The sequence below is a fragment of the Phoca vitulina genome, unplaced genomic scaffold (assembly GCF_004348235.1).
Source record: "Phoca vitulina isolate PV1807 unplaced genomic scaffold, GSC_HSeal_1.0 scaffold73, whole genome shotgun sequence".
Classification (NCBI taxonomy): domain Eukaryota; kingdom Metazoa; phylum Chordata; class Mammalia; order Carnivora; family Phocidae; genus Phoca; species Phoca vitulina.
This window is the reverse complement of record NW_022589776.1, coordinates 3,783,736-3,806,281: the sequence shown is the minus strand read 5'-3', so window position 1 is coordinate 3,806,281 and position 22,546 is coordinate 3,783,736. Positions and strand designations below refer to the sequence as shown.

General features: G+C 34.7%; 1 protein-coding gene across 5 annotated transcripts in view; it reads left to right on the top strand.

The window, feature by feature from the left end:
- The window catches only part of COP1 (COP1 E3 ubiquitin ligase), a 262,526-nt gene that overhangs the window by 185,265 nt on the left and 54,715 nt on the right, over window positions 1-22,546 (top strand). For all 5 annotated transcript variants that reach the window (XM_032393455.1, XM_032393457.1, XM_032393454.1 and 2 more), the window contains 3 exons: window positions 8,261-8,378; window positions 11,446-11,570; window positions 12,653-12,813. In XM_032393455.1, coding sequence (XP_032249346.1) covers window positions 8,261-8,378; window positions 11,446-11,570; window positions 12,653-12,813 — 404 coding nt within the window. The remainder of the gene's footprint in view (window positions 1-8,260; window positions 8,379-11,445; window positions 11,571-12,652; window positions 12,814-22,546) is intronic.

Sequence of the window (22,546 nt, the reverse complement as noted above, 5' to 3'; positions counted from 1 at the left end):
ATTGTCACTGTTTAGCCTGACTTACAGCTTACTGGAAAAAGCCACATTCATAAGATGTTATTTCTGTTTGACCTGACTCAGAGTCTCCATGGGAAAAGACCTGTACCGAGGGTCTTGTTGAAAACAGTCAGATGTAGTATCACAATTGTCTAAGTCTGTGATACCAGATGGGGCAAACAGGAGTCCAGTCAAAAACTGAAAAGGAAGATCTGGGCAACAAAACAGTGTCAGGGGCTTTGAAAAAACTCTTATATGTTCCTGGGATGTAGAATGCTTTCTGAATGTTCAGGCCAATGTGCTTATCCAGGAAAAAATGGAAAAGGCTGAAGTTGCTTACGTCTGATTGCCTGTGTGTAAGTAAGAAGTGAAAGCCAGTGCAGATTTAGAAGTTGCCTGAGCTTTGAAAGGATGCCGTAACACACACACGTGCCCGGGGCAAAGGGTAGAAGACATACTGGCTCAAAACATTTAAGAAAATTTTGTGGCTACTAAGCAATGCTGACCCAGGAGCAATGTTTCCTAATCTAGGTTCAAAAATTTTAAAAAGAAAACCAGTTGAGACTTAAGTGGTTTCATACAGCAAGGACTTACAGACTACAGATTCACTTCTGGAAAAGTCTTTAGACAAATAAGTGGCAACAAAAGCAAAACAAAAAGCCAAGTCACAAAAGTCCCAGGAGAGGGAGGTAGGATCTGATTGCAGAGTTACCACATTATATTTTCTAAAATGTCTACTTTTTATCAAAAAACCTCCCAAAACCCAAAAACTATGGGGTATGCAAAGAAGCAGGAAAAATTAGTAGAAACTATCACAGATGTTGGGGTTACTAGATAGAGACCTTAAAGCATCTATTATAAGTGTATTCATTGAATTAAAACACAATTAAGGAGGGGCACCTGGGTGGCTCAGTCGTTGAGCGTCTGCCTTTGGCTCGGGTCATGATCTCAGGGTCCTGGGATCGAGCCCCGCGTCGGGCTCCCTGCTCAGTGGGGATCCTGCTTCTCCGTCTCGCTCTGCCTCTCCCATACGCTTGTTCTCTCTCAATAAAATCTTTAAAAAAAAAACAAAAAACACAATTAAGGAATGAAAGAGAAATATAAAAATATGTCTCACCAAATAGTTAAAAAAGATAGAAGAAAAATAGAAATTCTGTAATTGAAAAGTGTAATAACTGAAATGAAAAATTCACTAGAGGGACTCATGAGCAAATTTGAGCTGGCAGAAGAATCTGAACTAGGAGATAGGTCAATAGTGATTATCCAGTCTAAGAATGGAGAAAAATGAATAGAGCCTTGGAAACCTGTGAGACACCATTAAGCATGCCACCATAAATAGACTTTCAGAAATTTAAGGGAATAGAGAAAGGGGTGGAAAAATATTTAAGGAAAAAATGGCCAAAATCTTCCCAAATTGTATGAAAAACATCAGTTTACATACCCAAGAGGTTCAATGAGCTCAAAGTAGGATAAACTCAAAGACATGGGCACCTAAACACATCAAATTCAAACTATTGAAAGCCAAAGGCTGAGAGAGAATATCGGAAAACAGCAAGAGAAAAGCAACTCAGCACATAAAAGCAATCCTCCATAAGATTAGCAACTTCTCCTCAGAAACCATGAAAGTTAGAAGGCAGTGAGATATATTCTAAATGCTGTGAAAGGAAGATTGGAGTTTTGTATCCAGCAAAACTACCCATGAAAAACTTCTCCTCAGAAACCATGAAAGTTAGAAGACAGTGAGATACATTCTAAATGCTGTGAAAGGAAGAGAAAGAGTTTTGTATCCAGCAAAACTACCCATGAAAAAAATGAAGAATTTAAGACATTCTCAGATAAACATAAACTGAGCAAGTGTTTTTCTTGCAAAACTACCACACAAGAAATACTACAGGCAGTCCTTCAGGCTGAAAGGAAAGGATATGAGATAATGTAAATCCATATAGAGTAATAAAAAACACTGGGTAAAGATAATTATATTGGTATAATAAAAGATAGTTTAAATGTTTTTTTTGGTAACAGTTCTAACTGATTTAAAAGACAACTGAGGGGCGCCTGGGTGGCTCAGTTGGTTGAGTGTCTGACTCTTGATTTCGGCTCAGATCTCAGGGTCCTGAGATCAAACCCTGCGATGGGTTCCCTACTGGGTGGGGAATCTGCTTAAGATTCTCTCTGTCACTGTGGACTCTGAGAAACAAACTGAGGGTTCTAGAGGGGTGGGGGGATGGGTTAGCCTGGTGATGGGTATTAAAGAGGGCACATACTGAATGGAGCACTGGGTGTTATATGCAAACAATCACGGAACGCTACATTAAAAACTAATGATGTAGGGGCGCCTGGGTGGCTCAGTTGGTTAAGCGACTGCCTTCGGCTCGGGTCATGATCTTGGGGTCCTGGGATTGAGCCCCGCATCGGGCTCCCTGCTCTGCGGGAAGCCTGCTTCTCCCTCTCCCACTCCCCCTGCTTGTGTTCCTCTCTCGCTGCGTCTCTCTCTGTCAAATAAATAAAATCTTAAAAAAAAAAAAAACTAATGATGTAATGTATGGTGATTAACATAATAAAATAAAATTAAAAAAAAAGATTCTCTCTCTCCCTCTCTTTAACAGTAACAACAAAAAAAGAACTGAGGAAACAGAATTATAAAATTGTGTCCATGCACTTATACCCTAAAATGATATGTATGTCCATAATAGCACAAAAGATAGGGTCGAAGGAGAGAAGAGCTACATTGGAGCAAAATTTCCACATAATATTAAAATTAACTTAGTGATGATCTGAACTAAATTTTTAAAAATTCACATGCTAATTATAATCCCCAGAAAACCGCTATAAAAATAACTTCTAAAAAATATAATAAAAAACATCAACAAAGGAACAAAAGTGTTCTCCTGGGGAATTTCTTTTTAACACAAAAACAGCTAAGGGAGGGATATAGAAGCAAAAAAACATGTAAGAGAAACAAATAGCACAGTTGAAGGTATAAATCCTATCATATAAATAATTATGTTAAATGTAAGTGGATTAAACAGTCCAAGGTGCAGAGATTGGCAGAAAGGTTGAAAAAAACAGGAGCCAACTACGTACTGTTTATAAGATACACTTTAGATTCAAAGACACAAATAGATTGAAAGTAAAAAGATGGAAAAAGATATATCATGCAGACAGTAACCAAGAAGCTGGGATGGCTGTATTTAAATCGAACAAAATAGAGTATAAGTAAAAATTGGTGCTAGAAACAAAGCAAACCATTTATAATGATAAAAGGATCAATTCAGCAGCAAGATATAAGAATTATAAATATATGTACACTTAAACTATTTTGAAATACACGAAACTACAATTTATGGAATTGAAGGGAGAGAGACAATTCAACAAAAGTAGTTGGAGACTTAAGTACTCTAATGTCAACAACTGATGGAACAACTGGACAAAAAATCAGCAAGTGTGTAGAAGACTTGAATAACAGTATCAGCCTGACCTAATGGACACACAGCTCACTCCACTCAAGAACAGAATATACATTCTTTTCAAGCAAACATGGAACATTCTCCAGGATAGACCATATATTAGGTCATATAATAAGTGTTAATAAATTTTAAAGGATTAAAATAATAAAAATCATGTTTTCTGACTAAATGGAATTAAATTAGAAATCCACGACAATAGTTAATTTGGGAAATCCACAGATATTTGGAAATTTCTAAATAACCCTTTGGTTAAAGAAGAAATTATGAGGGAAATTAGAAAATATTTTGGGGCGCCTGGGTGGCTCAGATGGTTAAGTGTCTGCCTTCGGCTCGGGTCATGATCCCAGGGTTCTGGGATCCAGCCCCACATCAGGCTCCTGGCTCAGCGGGGAGCCTGCTTCTCCCTCTCCCTCTGCCTCTCCCCCTGCTCATGGTCTCTCTCTCTCTCTCTCTCTCTCTGTATCTCTGTGTCTCAAATGAATAAATAAAATCTTTAAAAAAAAGTTGAAATTGCTTTAAAAAAAGAAAATTTTAATATGTTTTTATTTATATTCACTTCAAAATATTAAAATCTGTGCTAGCAGGGCCGCCTGGGTGGTTCACTCGGTTAAGCGTCTACCTTTGGCTCAGGTCATGATCTCAGGGTCCTGGGATCAAGCCCCATGTCGGTCTCTCTGCTTGGTGGGGAGCCTGCTTCTCTCTCTCTGCCTCTCTGCCACTCTGCCTGCTTGTGCGTGCCTGCTCTTTCTGTCACATAAATAAAATCTTTAAAAAAATTAAAAAAAAAAAAATCTGTGCTAGCAGCTGAAGCAGTGCTTAGAAGAAATGTCTATTTTCGGGTGCCTGGCTGGGTCAGTGGAGCGTGTGACTCTTGATCTTGGGGTTGTAAGTTTGAGCCCCATGTTGGGTTTAGAAATCACTTAAAATATTAAAAAAAACAAAAGAAGAAATGTCTATCTTCAGGTGTTTATATTAAAAAGAAAGGTCTCAATAATCTAAGCTCTCACCATAAAAATCTAGGAAAAAGTAAATGAAGCCAAAAGTAAGCAGTGGAAGGAAATAATAGGGTGGAAATTAATGAAATAGTGAACAGAAAAATGATAGAGAAAAACAGTAAAACTAAAGTTGGTTCTTTGAGCAGCGCCTTGGTGGCTCAGTCGGTTAAGCATCCAACTCTTGATTTCGGCTCAGGTCATGATCTCAAGGTCGTAAGATCAAGTCCCATGTGGGCTCCATGCTGAACGTCGAGCCTGTTTAGGATTCTCTCCCTCTGCCCCTCCTCCCTGCTCTCATTGTCTCTTAAAAAAAAAAAAAGAAAAAAGTTGGTTCTTTGAAAAGAGCAACACAATTGGCACACCTGTAGGTAGACTAAGAAAAAAAGAAGACACAGATCACTAAAATTGAGGGAAGGGCACCTAAGCGGTTTAATTAGTTAAGCGTCCATCTCTTGATTTCGGCTTAGGTCATGATCTCAAGGTCTTGGGGTCCAACCTTGCACTGGGCTCTGTTCAGCATGGAGTCTGCTTGAGATTCTCTCTCTCCCTCTGCGCCCCTCCTCCTGCTCATGTGCTCGCTCTCTCTCTAAATCAATCAATAAAATCTTAAAAAAAAAAAGAATGAAAGAAGGGAGGTTACTGCTGACCTTCAGATATTAAATGATTACAATAGAGTACTCTGAACAACTTTATGCCAACTTAATGTAGATGAAGTGAACAAATTTTAGAACACATATTACCAGAATTGACTCAGAGGAAGTATAAAACTTGAACAGACCTATGAAAGGGAAAGAAATTGAGTAAGTAATAATATTCCTACAAAGAAAGGCAGAGACCCAGATGGCTTAACTGGTAAATTTTATTAAATGATAAGAAATAATCCTAGTATTCACAAATTCTTCCCTGAAGAATTTTCAAAACCAGAAGTCCAAGATACCACATGAATAGAAAAACAGACCAGCATTCTTCAAGAATATAGTTGCAAATTCCCTGTACAGAATATTAGCAAAGCAAATTCAAAGGTATATTTAAAAGGTTATCACTATGATAGTATGAGATTTATCCCAAGAGTAACCAGATTTGTTTAACATCCAAAAATCAATTAATGTTATATACCATATTAATAGAATAAAAAGCTGAAACCAAACAGTCATGCTAATAAACATAGAAAAGGCATTTGACAAAATTCCATACCCATTGATGATTAAAACTTAAACAAATAGCAGTAAACTTCCTCGACTTCATAGAAGATTTCTATGAAAAACTACAAGGAAATATCATAGTTACTGGTGAAAGACTGAATGCTTTTCCCCTACAAGTAGGAACAAGACAAGGATGTTCACTTTTCCCTCTTCGGTTCAACACAGTACTGCAGATTCTAGCTAATATTGCCAGGGAAGAAAAGGAAATGTAAGATACCCTGATTTGAAAGAAAACCTTAAACTGTATTTGCAGATGATGTCATCCCATATGTAGAAAATTTTAAGGAATCCTAAAAAAATTAAAACTAATAATTGTTCAGCTGGACCACAGAATAAAATATCGGTATAAAAAAGTAGTCTTTCTAAACGTGAACAATATACAGTCTAAAAATAAGATTCTGTTCAGAATAACATCAAAAAGAATAAAATATTTAAGGAATAAATTTAATAAAGTGCCAGAACATTATAAAAATTTGCTGAGGGAAATAAGATATAAATAAATGCAGAGACACTTTGTTCATAGATTGGATGACTTAATATTGTAAGATGATAATTCTCCTGAAATTGATTTATAGATTCAACTCAATCTGTGTAAAAATTCCAGCAGGCTTTTTTCCGGGAAATGATAAGCTGATCCAAAAATTTATGTGGAAATGCTAAAGGATAGGAATTGCCAAAACAGTTTTATAAAAGAACAAAGTTGGAGGGTTTTTTCTACTGAATTTCAAAATTTTAAAGCTACAGTTAGTTATGGGTGCTTGGCTGGCTCAGTCAGTAGAGCATTCGAGTCTTGGTCTTGTGGTTCAAGTCCCACGTTGGGTGTAGAAATTAACTTAGAAACAAAATCTTAAGGGCGTCTGGGTGGCTCAGTTGGTTAAGCATCTGACTCTTGATTTCAGCTCAGGTCATGATCTCGGGGTCACAAGCCCTGTGTCAGGCTCCTTGTTCGGCAGGGAATCTGCTTGAGATTCTCTCTCCCTCTCCGTCTGCCTGCTACCCCCCTCAAATAAATTAATTAATTAAATATTTTAAAAATAAATAAATGAAATCTTTTTTTAAAAAAGCTACAGTTATACAAGACATTATTGTGCTGGCAGGAGGTAGACATATATAGATCACTTGATTAGAATTATGAATCCAGTTTTCAACAAGGGTGCTGAAGCAGTTCATTAGAGAAAAAAGTTTGTTTTCATTTCATGCTGGGACAACTGGATGCATCTCCATCCACATGCCAAAAGATGAACTTTGACCTCTTCTTCACCCTATACAGAAAAAATAACTTAAAATTGATCATAGACATAAATATAAGACTGAAACAAAGCTACAAAAAAAAAAAGGAAAAATCTTTAAGACCTTGGATAAGTCAAACTTTTTTATGAGGTTATAAGAGAAAAAAAGATAAATTGGACCTTATCAAAATCCAAAGCTTCTGTGCTTCAAAATATACCGTTAAGAAAATAATAAAGACAAGCAACAGAATGGTTAAAAATATTTGTAAAACTTTTTTTTTTAATTGTATCCAAAATTTTTGAAGAACTCATGTAAAGGAACTGGAACCATCATGTATTGCTGGTGGGAATGTAAAATGGTACAGTCAGCAGTTTGTCAGTTTCTTAAAAACACAAAGTTACCACATGATGCAGTAATTAACACTTCTTAGATATCTACCTGAGACCCAAATACATGTCCTCACAAAGACTTGAATGTGATTGTTCATAGCAGCATTAATTTTCATATCAAAAAGTGGAAACATATCCTTCACCTGGTGAGTGGGTTGACAAAATGTGGTGTATCCATACAAGAGGTACTATTCAGCAATAGAAAGGAATGAATTATTGACATGTGTTAAAACATGGATGAACTTCAAAAACTGTATGTGAAGTGCAAGAAGCTATACATAGAAGCCATGTATTGTGTGACTGCATTTATATCGGATGTCCAGAAAGGGTAAATTTATAAAGAAAGTTAGATGTAGTGATTGCCTAGGACAATGAGTGGTAAATGGGCATGAGGGATCTTATTGGGATGAGGAAACTGTTCTAAAACTGATTTATGGAGATGGTTGCACCACTGGGTAAAGTTACTAAAAATCATTGAATTGTATACTTAACAGTGAGTTGGTTTTATTATATGTTAAATGTGTCTCAAGAAAGTATTTTTCAAAAGCAAATGCAGGAAATTACATAGCATTATCTTTAACCAGAAGCCTAAAATGTTTATATTACCTTTTTTTTTTTTATATAAGGTCATCTAAAATGTAAGGATACATTTTAAAATTTGCAGTTACTTTGAATGTTTAATACTCTGGTTTTAATGCCATGATCACTGGAAATACCAGTAGAACTCCTTTTCAGACTGACATTGCCATATGTGTATAAACTTTTTATGCAACCGTATTTCCTAGATTCAAAACAGAAAACCCACTATATCTTTCTTGTTTTTGAAAATCATAGCACTTAGTTTTCTGCTGTTACAGGTTTGATATTGTCCCTGAAACCTTTGATGAAGACACTAAAACCATTTAAAATGAGCTTTGCTTTCTGTTTCTTCGGTTACTACATTTTTCTCTTTTTGTTTTGTTTCACTTTATTCGTTTTAGATCACTGTGTCCACTACTATGATCTTCGTAACACTAAACAGCCAATCATGGTATTCAAAGGACACCGAAAAGCAGTCTCTTATGCAAAGTTTGTGAGTGGTGAGGAAATTGTCTCTGCGTGAGTATTACTCTCCTGAGGTTAAGCTTCATACAGAGCTCTGTCATTATTTACCAGTTTTATAATGTCACCGTGGGTCGATACACTGTAGTATATGTACTTTTTCATAAATAGTAGATTTTTAAAATAATAGTCTAATTAAAATAAATGTATATTTTGGTTTTTATTGCTCACTTTTATATGCTCTTTGTGAATAAAATCCTGATGATGTTAGTTTTTAATGCACCCCCCCCTTCAACATTTGAACTTCAGTTTGGGTTTCAGCCACTGCTTCTCCTTAAGAAAAAAACAACATAGTTGTTGGAATAGAATGAGAAGTATTTTATCTATTAAAATCAATATGTTATTGTATATTTACACTGCAGTACAGTAGTAGTATTTTTGGTTTTAGGTAATATTTCGTTGATTCTAAGTTACTTGATTTCCCTATGGTTTCATGGTAAGTTTTAAATATGTTTTGAAAAGAAGTAAATATGGCTGCTTATACTTGACAAATATCCTTTGAGAAGCCTTCTGCACTAGAGAATTATAATGAAAGCTTTTAGTTGTCTTTTATTTTGTTTGAGGGTTAACAAGATGTCAACCAGATAGATAAACCTCAGTTGCCAAAATATCGTTGACAAAGCGCTTCTTCTAACAGCCAGTCCCTTCTTTCTTTTAACCCATTTCATAGTTCTCATTTTATTTTATTTATTTTTAAAAGATTTTATTTATTAATTTGAAACAGAGAGCACAAGCAGAGAGAGAGGGAGAAGCAGGGCCCGACACAGGGCTTCATCCCAGGACCCTGAGATCATGACCTGAGCCTAAGGCAGACACTTAACTGACTGAGCCACCTAGGTGCCCCCTCTTTATTTTATATTACCCTAACAAATACCCATTCTGTAATCTTAGGAGATTACTAATGCCAATGCCTTGGCATTAATACTTGCTATCTCCCACCACATCTATCTCTATACTGGTTGCTCTAAATAATAAGTTGGTAATTTGAATTGATTTAGCAAGGTAATTTGAACTGAGTTACAAACAAGGAAAAAAAGGTGAGAACTGAGTTTTCCAAGGGAAGATAATATAGGTAATTAGTTCACAAACTTAAATTAGTGTTAACCAGTCAAAATGTATCCCATCTTTAGGAGTAATAATGGCAGTATATAACTAAATTTTTTTTTTTTTTTAAAGATTTATTTATTTGACAGAGACAGCGAGAAGAGGGAACACAAGCAGGGGGAGTGGGAGAGGGAGAAGCAGGCTTCCCGCTGAGCAGGGAGCCCATTGTGGGGCTCGATCCCAGGACCCTGGGATCATGACCTGAGCCGAAGGCAGACACTTAACGACTGAGCCACCCAGGCGCCCCTATAACTAAAATTTTATTCAGATTCAAATGTGCATGGTAGATTATATGGCAAAAATATTTTTCTTTAACTTCAGATTTATAAATGTTAAATCAGTCTGATTTCCAGTATTTGAAATATATGGATACTTAATATTATAAATTGGGAAACTTTAGTTGACCTTATTAATGTGAATATGTTGTTTGTATTTTCAGCAGTCTCTTGTCCTTCTTAAGTTTTATAAATCATGATTTTTTTTTCTTGAATATGTTTGAGGTTTAGAAGTTTTTAGAATAAATTTATCCACAAGTATATTTGAAAGTGTTCAAAAGTAATATTAAAATATACATATGTTGCCACAACCTCTGAATTCGTGACCAATAAAAATATATACACACCTAAAGAAATACTCAATGCAACATTGTTGGGAAAAAAATTTTTTTCTTTTTTTTAAAGATTTTATTTATTTATTTGACAGAGAGAAACACAGCAAGAGTGGGAACACAAGCAGGGGGAGTGGGAGAGGGAGAAGCAGGCTTCCCGCTGAGCAGGGAGCCCGATGCGGGGCTCAATCCCAGGACCCTGGGATCACGACCTGAGCCGAAGGCAGATGCTTAACGACTGAGCCACCCAGGGCCTTGAGAAAAGAAATTTTAAACAACATAAATGTCTATTGAAAAAAATGAGAAGCAGTAGAGAAGTATTTAAAGAGCTTGGAGTTTGGTTTCTGAAATCAGACAGTTTCAGTCTTGGATCTGCTCTTGACTAGCTGTGGTACCTTGAAAATGTCCTTAACCTTCTCATTTTCAGTTGCCTCATCTCTAAAGTGGAGCTAATAATAGTTATTATGTTGTGACTCTTTAAATGAAGTAATGATGTAAAGCATTCAGCATGGTGCCGTATTCTGTGAATGTTACAGTAAGAGAAAAGATGATTTATTGTGTAGTCATTAACAAAAATATCAAAATGTGTTTATTTTACAGAAAAATTATAAACCAAATTATCGAATAAAGGATAAGCAATTTACAACCTAATGTATATGATATGATTGGATTTTTGTAACAGAAAGGAAAGCAAAAACATGGTGTCTTATTCAGGTTCTTTGTCTCTGTATGATAGGATTACCAACAATATTTATATTCAATTAATTTTTGGTAAATAATTCCATTTGCATATTATTTCAGTAAATAAATTACATAGACCATTCCAGTCATTCATTATATTCCACCCCTGTAGATACAACTAAGCTGTCAAAATAGGTTAAATTTAGTATACCAATACAATTCAATATTTGAAAAGTAAATCAAATCAAGCGGCGTAGAGTGTATCGCTGAAATTAAACACAGCTCCCAATGGAATTCGTGTTATTTGATGATGGTGGTGTGATAGTATTGATGAGTAATGTTTATTAGTAAGCACTTCCTAGATGCCCAGGGACTATTGAAAGCATTTTAAATGAATTAATTTAGTTTTCACATCTTATAGAATTTACCTAATTCAATAATGTAGGAATCACTGTATTTCACATAACTAATGAACAAAATTGAGGCCGATGAGGTTATATAACTTTCCCAAGGTCAAAAGCAAATTAATGGTATATTGAGCATTGTTAACTCGGAAAATCTGGCTCCATAGTCTGCATACTAAACCACCAAACTGGATTGCCTCTAAATAGTAGGGATGAGTTTCATACCATGAAATCTTAATTGCATTCTCATTTTTTGTGTTTACCTCAGCTCAACAGACAGCCAGCTAAAGCTGTGGAATGTAGGGAAACCATACTGTCTACGTTCCTTCAAGGGTCACATCAATGAAAAAAACTTTGTAGGCCTTGCTTCCAATGGTGATTATATAGCTTGTGGTAAGTAAAACCATCTTTTCCTGGAACTTTTTAACTGGAATTTGTCCCTGAAATTGCATTCAATGGACATGGACTATATACCAAGTCAGGAAATGATCTGTACCTCCAGAAAGTAGCATATTGAAGTCTTCTGGGATTGTATTGGAGTAAGCATTAGTCCTTCTCTCCTTTACTGAGCACAAACCCTGACTGCATGATGTAGCATAAGATTGTTAAATATGTTTTGTAATTGTTCTCCATCGTAACATGATTTCTGTAGATATTATGTAAAAGAAAACATTAATTTCTGCTAATACCCTAATTTCAGAGACATTATTTGTCTTCTTAAGCTTGATATTCATTTTCCCCTACAGAGTGTTCTCTTCATTAAGCAGTTTGTTTAGATGATCTGTTATTCTAGGGCTTTTGTTGGTAATTTATACAAATTTAAATCAGAAGTAGAAAAATCAAATTAGGTAATGTTCAAATGCTTAATACACCTGATGCCTGAATATATGAACTTTCAACAGTTCTTTCAAATAAGACCTTTATTTAGTAAAGTTGTATATAATGTAAACCGTGCCAAGGCAAATGTCTTGCAATTATTCTACTTTGATAGACTACTCAAAAATATAGGTTTCCTTATAGGCCACTTATCTAATAGAGTAATGTCTTTATTGGGGAATGGGACATAAATTTTGTAGGTTATTAAAACCAGCCTTTGTAAGTGCTGTAACCTTTTTTTTCCCCCTCTTAGAAATCTTTCTAAATGTCATGTAAGATTCATGCTATAATAACAAATTTCTGGTCTTCTTTAAACCTCTGCTATAAATGAGGTTTTTGCAGTAATTTTAACCTTACAGTTATCAATGTTGTTATATCATTTACCAGTTATTATTTCTTTAGATTAGTAAAGTGTAGCTTTTTTTCTATGAATCATTTTTTCACATGATTCCCAAGAAATCCTGTGCTTTGGTCTTTCAGATTCAACCATAAAAGATTTGTCTTTGTGCTTAAACATTGAGTAATAATTACCTTATGAATATAATGTCCTAATTCTGAATTCTCCCATTCTAAAAAATTATTAAATATTTTTTTTTCAGGAAGCGAGAACAACTCTCTTTACTTGTACTATAAAGGACTTTCTAAGACTTTGCTAACTTTTAAGTTTGATACGGTCAAAAGTGTTCTGGATAAAGACCGAAAAGAAGATGATACAAATGAATTTGTTAGTGCTGTGTGCTGGAGGGCATTGCCAGATGGGGTAAGTTTTCATGTCAGTTTTTTCACCTTGATGTCTCATATAACACTTTATGTTTATGTATTCACGTGTGAATTTTTTTAAGTTTAAAACATAAATTGATATGTGATACAAATTTTTTCTTCTGCTTAGTATTGCATCACCAAAGGAAACAGGCATTTTAGGTAGTAATTGAAATGTCACCAATGGAACAATGTCACACTGATATAATGTCTCTCCTGTGTACCCATAGCATCTTGTGCATACCTCTGTTTTAGCATTATCACATTGTCTATTTATATCTCTTCTATAGGACTGGAAATTTCTAGAGTACACACTGTGTCTCATTTTCCTTAATGATCATTTGCAGTATATACTCAATAAACATTTAACTGAACCTGATATTGTCTTAGCAAGAAAAAAATTTGATGTAGGTAAAAGAGAGTGCCCTATATGTATACCTAATTAAATACTATTTCAGGGAAGAATTGCTCTCTACAAAATGCATTTATACAAGAATATTTAAAAACATTTAATTTCTTAATAAGAAAGTAGTACTTCTAGATTGCAAAAAAAAAAGTTTTCTTAAACTTGTCACTTATTCCTACATTTATAAGCTTTCTCATAAATTATATGAAGAAATAGTTCTTTTTATTATCTTGATATTTATAAACAGTAGTCACTAATGTCATCTTTTTGAAAAATAGCTCTTTAGGTGCTTACTTGGTTGGTTTTATTTTGAACCAAAAAATTCTTCCTTGATGGGTACTTTCAGAATTCTGAGTTGCTGATACTATTTAACTTTAATTAGATATATCCCATTCCTATCTTATTTAAAGTTCTGTTAATCAGCTTCCAGTTTTGGCAATGGTCACTAGTAGGTGATTTGTACTAACCTGTAAGTAGAACTAGAGAAGTTGGACCAACTATATTTATTTCAAAAACAACAATGGAAACTGTTTGAAAACATTGGAATGTACACAAGATAGAAAAGAATTACCAGCATAAGAATGTAAACCTGGCTTTGGGGTATGCTTTTCCTCTGGGAGCCTTTGCCACTCTTGGTAGAATGGCTGAGAGCACTTAGGACAGCTTCACAGGGGCACAGGGATTGGAATCTAGTACTCACCACTATGTGGGTGAACTTATTTTGGTTTAGGGCCCCAAAAGGGCTGTAGTCTAGGGTAAACCAGTAGAAGGTAAACTCTCACAATGATTGCAATGCCAGATCATATCAGTCCTGAAATTAAAATTAAATGATCCTCTATTGCTAGTTAAAATTAAATCCTCTTTGAAAGAAGGTCTAAAAAAGATCATCTGGGAATTTATTTTTTTTTAAATTGCAAATACAGTAACTCTTAAGACACAATAAAATCACAGACATAGGAAAAGGCAAGATGTTATAAATAAATTTAGCATAAGCAGTGGACAACAGAAACAAAATCACAGCAACTCTGGATATTGGAATTATCAGACACAGCTTAAAAATAACCATGCTGACAATTGATAAAAGACAAGATTGAAAATTTCAACTTGGAACTAAAGAACTATTTTAAAAATGAAAATCCTAGAAGTAAAAAATTATAATTACTGAAATTAAGATCTCAGTGGAAACTCAAATAAAAAAAAAAAAAAAAAAAAAATTTAAAAAGAAAAAATGTAAAAAAAAAAAAAAAAAATAAAAAAAAAAAAAAAATTAGAGGAAAAAAAAAAAAAAAAAAAAAAAAAAAAAAAGATCTCAGTGGAAGGATTGTGTGGAAGAAAAGACAGTTGAAAAGAATCAATGAACTTGTAGTAAGTTAGAAGAAAATATACAGAAGAAAGCATGGAGAGACAAATAGGATGAAAAAAATGCAGAAAAGAAAAAAAGGATGAAGTAAGAAAGTTTAATATATTCAATAGAAGACCTAAAAGGAGAGAAAAGAAATAATACAACTGAAGCAAATATTAGAAGGAATTATGTTGAGAACTTTACAAAATTGATGAAAGACATCAAGGCAGAGATTCAATAAGCCCTTGTATCCCAAAGAATAAATCTACAATGTGAGTAAATATTTAATATTATACTTGGACCATGAAGAGACTTAAGCTTGCCTGAAAATCTGACCTTGGGTCTGCCTTCTTATAGTACCACTTTGTGGAAATGTGCTGAATTAGGACAAACATGGAATGTTTTTGTTAGCAGGCTAGTTCTCTCTTAAATTAACTATGAAACTCCATCTGTACTATTGCATCTGGACTTAGAGAACTGTGCGTTGGCATATTGACCTTACGTCTACCCAAAGTAAACAATATGAGACTGACAAGAAACCAAAGCACATCTCTGTATCTAGAACCTCATGCACCCTAACTGTCCTTGGCAACTGTGTGTACTCTTTGTGTGAGTTCAGGAGGGATGCAAGAAGCTATGCATGTATATAGTTGCTTGCCCTCCTGATGAGTTTGAAGATGTTGTGCATGACGAATTTCCTATCCTGTATACCTCTATAAAGCTAACTAACCTAGTGCAAGACTAAAGCTAACTGTGTCTGGTCCTGTGACCCCTACTGGTGGTAGGACAGTCACACCTTGACACATCATAATAAAACTATTGAAAATAAAATGCAAAGAGAGATTATTAAAATAAGGCAGAGAAAAAGTCACTGTCTTCAGAAGATCAGCAGTTAGACTGACAGCCAACTTCTCATGAAGCAATAGAAACCAGAGTTTGTGGAACCAGATCTTCACTGTGTAAAGGGAAATACCTCCTGATCTAAATTTCTATATCCAGTGAAAATCTCTCAAAACAAAAGTAAAATGAAGACACTTTTAGATAAATAAATATGAGGAATCTGCCACCAGTAGACGTACACCAAAGAAAACCTGAACGGATATTTTTAAGGCAGAAGGAAAAGATGCAGAACCTAAAGATGAAGGTCGCTGATGTAGAAAGGAATGGGAAAAGATGAAGGAATAGAAATGGTGAAAAGGAATAGAAGTGGTAATATGTAGTAAATCTAAATGCATATTGACTGTATAAAGCAGTGATGCCTTGTTGGATTTAATAAACACATAAAATTAAGTATTTGGCAGTAATAACATAAGCCAGAAGGGTAAATGTGATTAAAATGTTCTCAAGAATTTTCCTTGTCAGGGAAGGAGGTAAAAAAACTAATTAATATTAGACTGAAAGGGATGCATATTGTAGTTTATAGGATAACCTTTCTAAAGTAGATTCTTAAAGTGTGCTACCTAGATCAACACATCAGTGTCACCTGGGAACTTGCTTTATTTCCCAATAAAAAGATTAAAAGAAAAGTTATGTAACTCACTTCATTATCAGTCCAGATTTATTTTAAATTTGATTTTTATATAACAGTCACTTTGATTAGGCATTGAAAAATAACTTCATGTCCTTATTTTAGATGAGGAAGAAAGTGTGAGAGACTGTTGTTTATTTATTCTACAAATATTTATTATGTGCAGTCACAGTTCTAGATATGGAAGATAAACTTGAACACAACTGTAAGAAAAATTCTGGCCCTCTTAGGAGACTTAAAATTTTATGTGCCAGAGGAGAAGGAAAAACAAAATAAATAAGTTGTTATATCAGAAGGTGACAAATGACTTGGAGAAAAACAAAGCAGGAGAGTGGGACAAGGAGTTCTGGAATAGGGAGTTGTAGTTTTCAGTGGTGGTGACAGAATCACCTACCTGAGTAGCTGAATTAGAGCAAAGACAAGGACCTAAGATGTAATCCATGTTTAAAGGTGCAAGGGTATTCCAGGTGGAGCAAACAGTTCAGAGGCCTTGAGGTAAGAAAGTGATTAGTGTTCAGGGAACAGAAAGCAGGCCAATGTGGCTACACTACAGTGAACTAGGTGGAGAGTAGTCGATTTCAGAGTGGCGAAGAAGAACCATTTCAACAGAGCATTGTTTACCGTCCGGACTTTGGCTTTTACCGGGTGTGACTTGGAGCCATTTTAAGATTTTGAACAAAGGAGTGATACAATGTGACTTCAATTTTTTAAAAATCGGTTTGGCTGTTTGAGAATAGATTATAAAGTGTCAAGAGTGGAAGCAGAAAGGCTGTTGCAATAATCCAGGTAAGATAACATAGTGGTATACCAGTGAGAACTAGTCAGATCCCATTCATATTTTGAACATGGAACCAGTAAATTGCATGTGGAGAGTGAAAGAGAAAAGTCTAGGATGACACTGACGATTTCCCCCCCATAACTTTAGGAGTGGAGTTGCTGGTAATTGAGAAGACTTCCAGAGGAAGTGTCTTAGAGGAGATAGGAGGTGACGTTTGGACTGGTTAAGTTTGAGTTGTACTTGCCTTCTAAGTGGATGTACCAAGTTTGGAGTTCACAGCAGATTGGGGCGCCAGAGATAGACATTGGTAGCTGTGAGCATGTGGTGTTTAAGCCAAGAAATTGGATGGTATCTCTGCAAGGGACTATAATTAGATATTAGAAGTCGTGTGAATACCATACTTAGGAGGGTGCCTTAGTGTTCAGTGATTGAAGTGAGGAGCAAAGACTGAAAAATCAGCAAAGGCTGAAAAAGAGTCGTTCTCTATATGGTAGAAAACTGGTGCCTGGGAAGCCGAGTGAAAAAGTTTTTCAAGGAGGCAGCGTTGATTGGCTTTGTCAAATGCTACTAATACAAGTAAGATGGGTAAAAAGAAAATGAAAGGAGTGGTATGAGAAAAGCTTGATTGGAGTGGTTTTAAGAAAGAAAGGGAAGGGAGAAGTTGGAGATAGTGAAATACAGAGAGTTGTTTTGGGGAGTAGTAAAACAATACCATGTTTAATCTCACCTAGATTACTTTGTTAAAATAGGAAATCAATAGCTGTCTCTAAAAAGGCCAAACATTTCATTGTCTTTCTGTCCTTTTTTCTATTCTACCTAATTTTGATCACAAGAAAGAGATCAATTTATTTATTTATTCTTGAAAATTTTTATTTATTTTATTTTTAAAAGATTTATTTGAGAGAAAGAGGGAGAATGGGGGGAAGAGCAGAGGTAGAGAATCTCAAGCAGACTCCGTGCTGAGTGCAAGCCCTACTTAGGGCTCAATCTCAACATCCTGAGATCATGACCTGAGTGGAAACCAAGAATTGGATGCTTAACCAACTGAGCCACCAAAGTGCCCCATAAATTTAGAAAAATTTTAAATGTAATCAGCCAAAGAGAGGAATGGAAATGTAACTTTGTAAATAAAAATATGATTCAACAAAGGGAAGGACATCTATCTCCAAATTCACCATAAAATGTTTTTAGTTCATTCTTTTGTAGTTGTTGGTCAGTTAGGTGTTAGATGGTTGATGGGACTGTTCAGATCTTGTCTTTACTGATTTTTTTCTGAAAGAGATCAACTTAAGGACACTTAGAAAATAGCTTAACTTTGAAAGTCTTTTTAGGTTTGGGACAAATATAAATGGTATATCAATTAGCTGTAATGAACTAAAATGATCTAAATTCTTCAATTATGGTAGTATAAAAATTGATTTGCTTTTATGTTATTTATGGCAGTGATTTAGTCATAGGGAGGGAATGAGAAATTAAAAATGAGTGGTAGAGGGAAAGGCACAAAGACAAATAGATACATTCTTTTAGGATAGTATCTCAATCTTAAAAAGTTTAGGATGGTTTCCAGCAGATTAAATTTCCATTTAGCTTTGTTTTTTCCTATAACCTAGGTATCTACCTATATATATATATTTCTTTTTGGCCACTTCTAGGTGAAAATGAACCAGTAATTTCAAGCCCTATTTTGAACCATCAGCTAAGATCATATATAATTCCCATTCTTTTTATTTCTGCCGACCTTCATATAAGCTGGAAAGAATGTTATACACTGCTCTTTTTAAGATGTTGATCAACTTTATTGTAGTATTTATTTCATTTTCTCCTTTATTTCACAGTGCTATGGAAGTTAACAGCATGCTCTCCCACCTCCTTTTGCTATGTGGTCTATTTTGCTTTAGGATTGCAATTCTTATTTTAATTACTCTCATTTAAAGATGGAATATTTTTAATGTTTCCTTTTTTTTAAGTTTTTATTCATTAGAGAGAGAGTGAGGGAAAGATCACGAGGGCGTGGGGGGGTAGAGGAGGAATCCCAACGAGGGGCTTGAGGGGCTACATCCCATGACCCCATGCTCGAGCCCAGGACCCTGGGATCACGACCTGAGCTGAAGGCAGATGCTTAACTGGCTGAGCCACCGCCACCCAGGCGCCCCTAATGTTGTTTCTTTTAATCTGAGAGATGGTACTTTGTCCTTTGTCTATTTTTCTTCCTTCCTATATTTTCCCTGTGTCTAAAAGCACCTTTATTCAGTCACTTTTGGGGTTGCTGACAGATCCTTCTGTCCTTTGTTCCTTAGCTTTGTCTGCACTGGTAATGGCTCTAGCTTTGTCTGCACTGGTAATGGCTCTACCACTAAATGCCAAAATCTCTTCAGCCATATTTAATTTTCAAGGGAACTTTAAGATGTTTCATTTGAACTCTAGTGAAAATTCTTTTTGCTTTTTAGAAGAATTTTAATTGCAACTTAGGCCCTCTCTAGAATAGAAATGGTAGTGATTACATGAATGAAGAATACAGAATTGTTTATTTTATATTTTGTTTTTAGTTTATTATTTTAATTCACTTGAAGACATTTTAATTAAAGAAACCTTAGTAGTTTAGAGTTATTGATACAAAGATGTTCTATTGCCAAATTATTAGGGTTTTTCTTCCCAAGACTAAATCTTATTATTTACATTGCCTATTTCAGTATTAATTTTCATGATTTTTAAAAAATATGGATTTGTGCGAAATAACTACTAGGAATAACACAGATCATTTTACCTTTGTTTAGGATTTCAAATTTAATTTCCTCATTGGTTATTTTTTGAAAGAAATGAGAACTTGATCATATGTTTAAATTGGTGTAATAAAGGAATTTTACTATCCACTTACTTGAAGAAGGAACTATAAATTCTAAAACTGTGTGTGAATGTATTGTATCTGTATTGCACATCCAAATACATTCCATTTGAATGATGATACAGAGTTTGAAATAAATATGGTTTGCTATATTTCCATAAATAGCAGTCAACTCTGTCCTTTTGAATATAGAGAATATGGGCTTAGTAGGCTGCAATTTCAATTCATTTTCTGACTCTACTTCTTTGCAAAATACTACATAATTTATTTGGCCTCTTGTATCCAGATGTTGTAAAATTTGCTGATACTTTTTGGAAACAGCCATTATCTGGATTAATAAAGCCTATAGGTAATCAGCAATCTATGTCAGTTCTAGTTTCAACCTTTCCTTCTAAAATATACTATTTATTCACAATTTTTGGTGGGTATTACTATGGACTAACATAAGTTTTGTTTTCTTCCTCCCTTCCTTTCTATGACATCCCTAAATCCTCAAATCCTTTTAGGTATACCTAAAAGGCAGTAATGATATGGTTAGGATATTCATTAACTAAATAATTATCCTCAACTAATTTATAGTTGATTCAGAGAAAAATTTTGCAATTTTAAGAGGGTGTGGGGGTCAGTGTGAATGTCCTTGGCAAACACTTTGATGGAGTATAATGTCGTCATCTTGGAACATTATCTCTTAGGCTTTTTTACTAAATGACCGTTATTGTAGTTCATTACTCAAAGAAACAATTAGAAATGAATACATGTATATTTTAGAGAATTTATAAAAATGAAAAGTAGAAAAAAGTAGTCTATTATCACTTTTTCCAGAAATAACCAATAGTAAAATTTTGATGTAATTAATCTTAATGTTATTTTCCATTCATGGGGACTGTTCTTTTTTTTTAAATAAAATTGTGTATTTTGCATATTATCATGTATTCTTTTATTTTTTTCCTGTATTCTTTACCTTTTGCCTTTTTCATTAACTCTTAATAATCTCTCTCTTTTTTTGAAGATTTTATTTATTTATTTATTTGACCGAGAGAAAGACTGCGAGAGAGGGAACACAAGCAGGGGCAATGGGAGAGGGAGAAGCAGGCTTCCTGCTGAGCAGAGAACCCGATGTGGGCCTCGATCCCAGCACCCTGGGATCATGACCCGAGCCGAAGGCAGATGCTTAACAACTGAGCCACCCAGTCGCCCCTATCATTAACTCTTGAAGAGAGTATTTTCAGTGGCTGCATATTATTCTATTCTAAGAATTTACCATAACTGGCATACCATTGTTTTGTTGAGGATGTTAATGTTTACTTTTTACTATTACATAACTTTACTACTTTGAATACTTCTTCTTGAATATTTTTGCAATCTTTAAATTTCTAATTGTTTAGAAGAGAACCTTCAAGATTTATCCATTTAAAGAAAATGAATACTTTTAATACTTTTGATTAAAATTAGTTTGCCTTCTGGAAAAGTTTATTTACAATTGCTCTTGCACCAAGAAACAAGAAAGTCCAGGGGCTTCAGTTTCACCATGTGCATCAAACATAGGATATAATAATGCCAGTACCTCTGCCAAGTTGAAAATATTTTATTAGTAAATATGTAATCATTTTTTATTGTTTCCCTAAGCAATTTTCTGAAACATTAGCTTTTGATTTTTTACAAATTTTTTTTTTTTAAAGAAATTTTTGCTTGAAAGGGAAATACCATGCAATTGAGATAATTGTTTTATAATCACAGTCTTTTGGCAATTTGGTGTTTGTAATTAAAATCTATTCCACTGTCTCCCACACCCTACATCCTCCTTGAAAGTAATGCTATAAAGCTAAGGTAAATTTGGGACACTACTGGTTAGTCTTGATTTCTGTTATATCTTTTTTATCGTCACTACTTTATTCAGAGACTGGAGTCAGGTAGAGGAGAATATGTGCTTTGTATCTGTGGATCCTTCTGTTGGCATGACCCTTAAAACTGATGGAATGAAACATAAATTGACTCAAGAATGCAAATGACTATTTCTGTTCTTAAGTGATCATATCTATTTAAAGAGACACCATATTTTTGTTGGAAGCAGATCCTGAGTCCATTGTAACTTCTGCTGAGACTGTAGGGTACCCCCATCATTGTTCTATCAGTTCTGAATCACGTCATATGTACTTAATCTAATCTTGGGTCACCAATTCTAAATGGATATCTATGGGAAAAGGCAATACTTATAAAGGACACTTAGCACTTCCTTAGCTCTTCAAAAATGATTAAAAAAATGTATACTCTATTCTCAGAAAAAGCATTAGTTATTAAGGATGGTTATTTTCTCTTGTGGCTGAAACACCAGGAATCATATTGAAAGTTTCTGTAATTCTAGAATAAAGGATGTCAGGACAAGGATTTTCCTAATTTCCCTCCCTTGAAACCAAGTCCAGCAAAACTTGGCTTGGGAATCTGTCAACTATATTATCAACCATACTATACAAAGTTATAACCATACTAAGCAAGAGCATCCTTTTCAGTCATATAATAAAATACATTTTTTATATTCCTATTTCTAATGAATTAATTTAATAAATTTCTAACTTTATATAATGAAACACTTTTTTTAAGTGTTTCTAACTAAAACCTTATATATATATTTTTTTTTTTTTTTTAAGATTTTATTTATTTGACAGACAGCGAGAGGGGGAACACAAGCAGGGGGATTGGGAGAGGGAGAAGCAGACTCCCCGCTGAGCAGGGGGCCTGATGCGGGGCTTGATCCCAGGACCCTGGGATCATGATCTGAGCTGAAGGCAGACCCCTAACGATTGAGCCACCCGGGTGCCCCTAAAACCTTATATTCTTAAG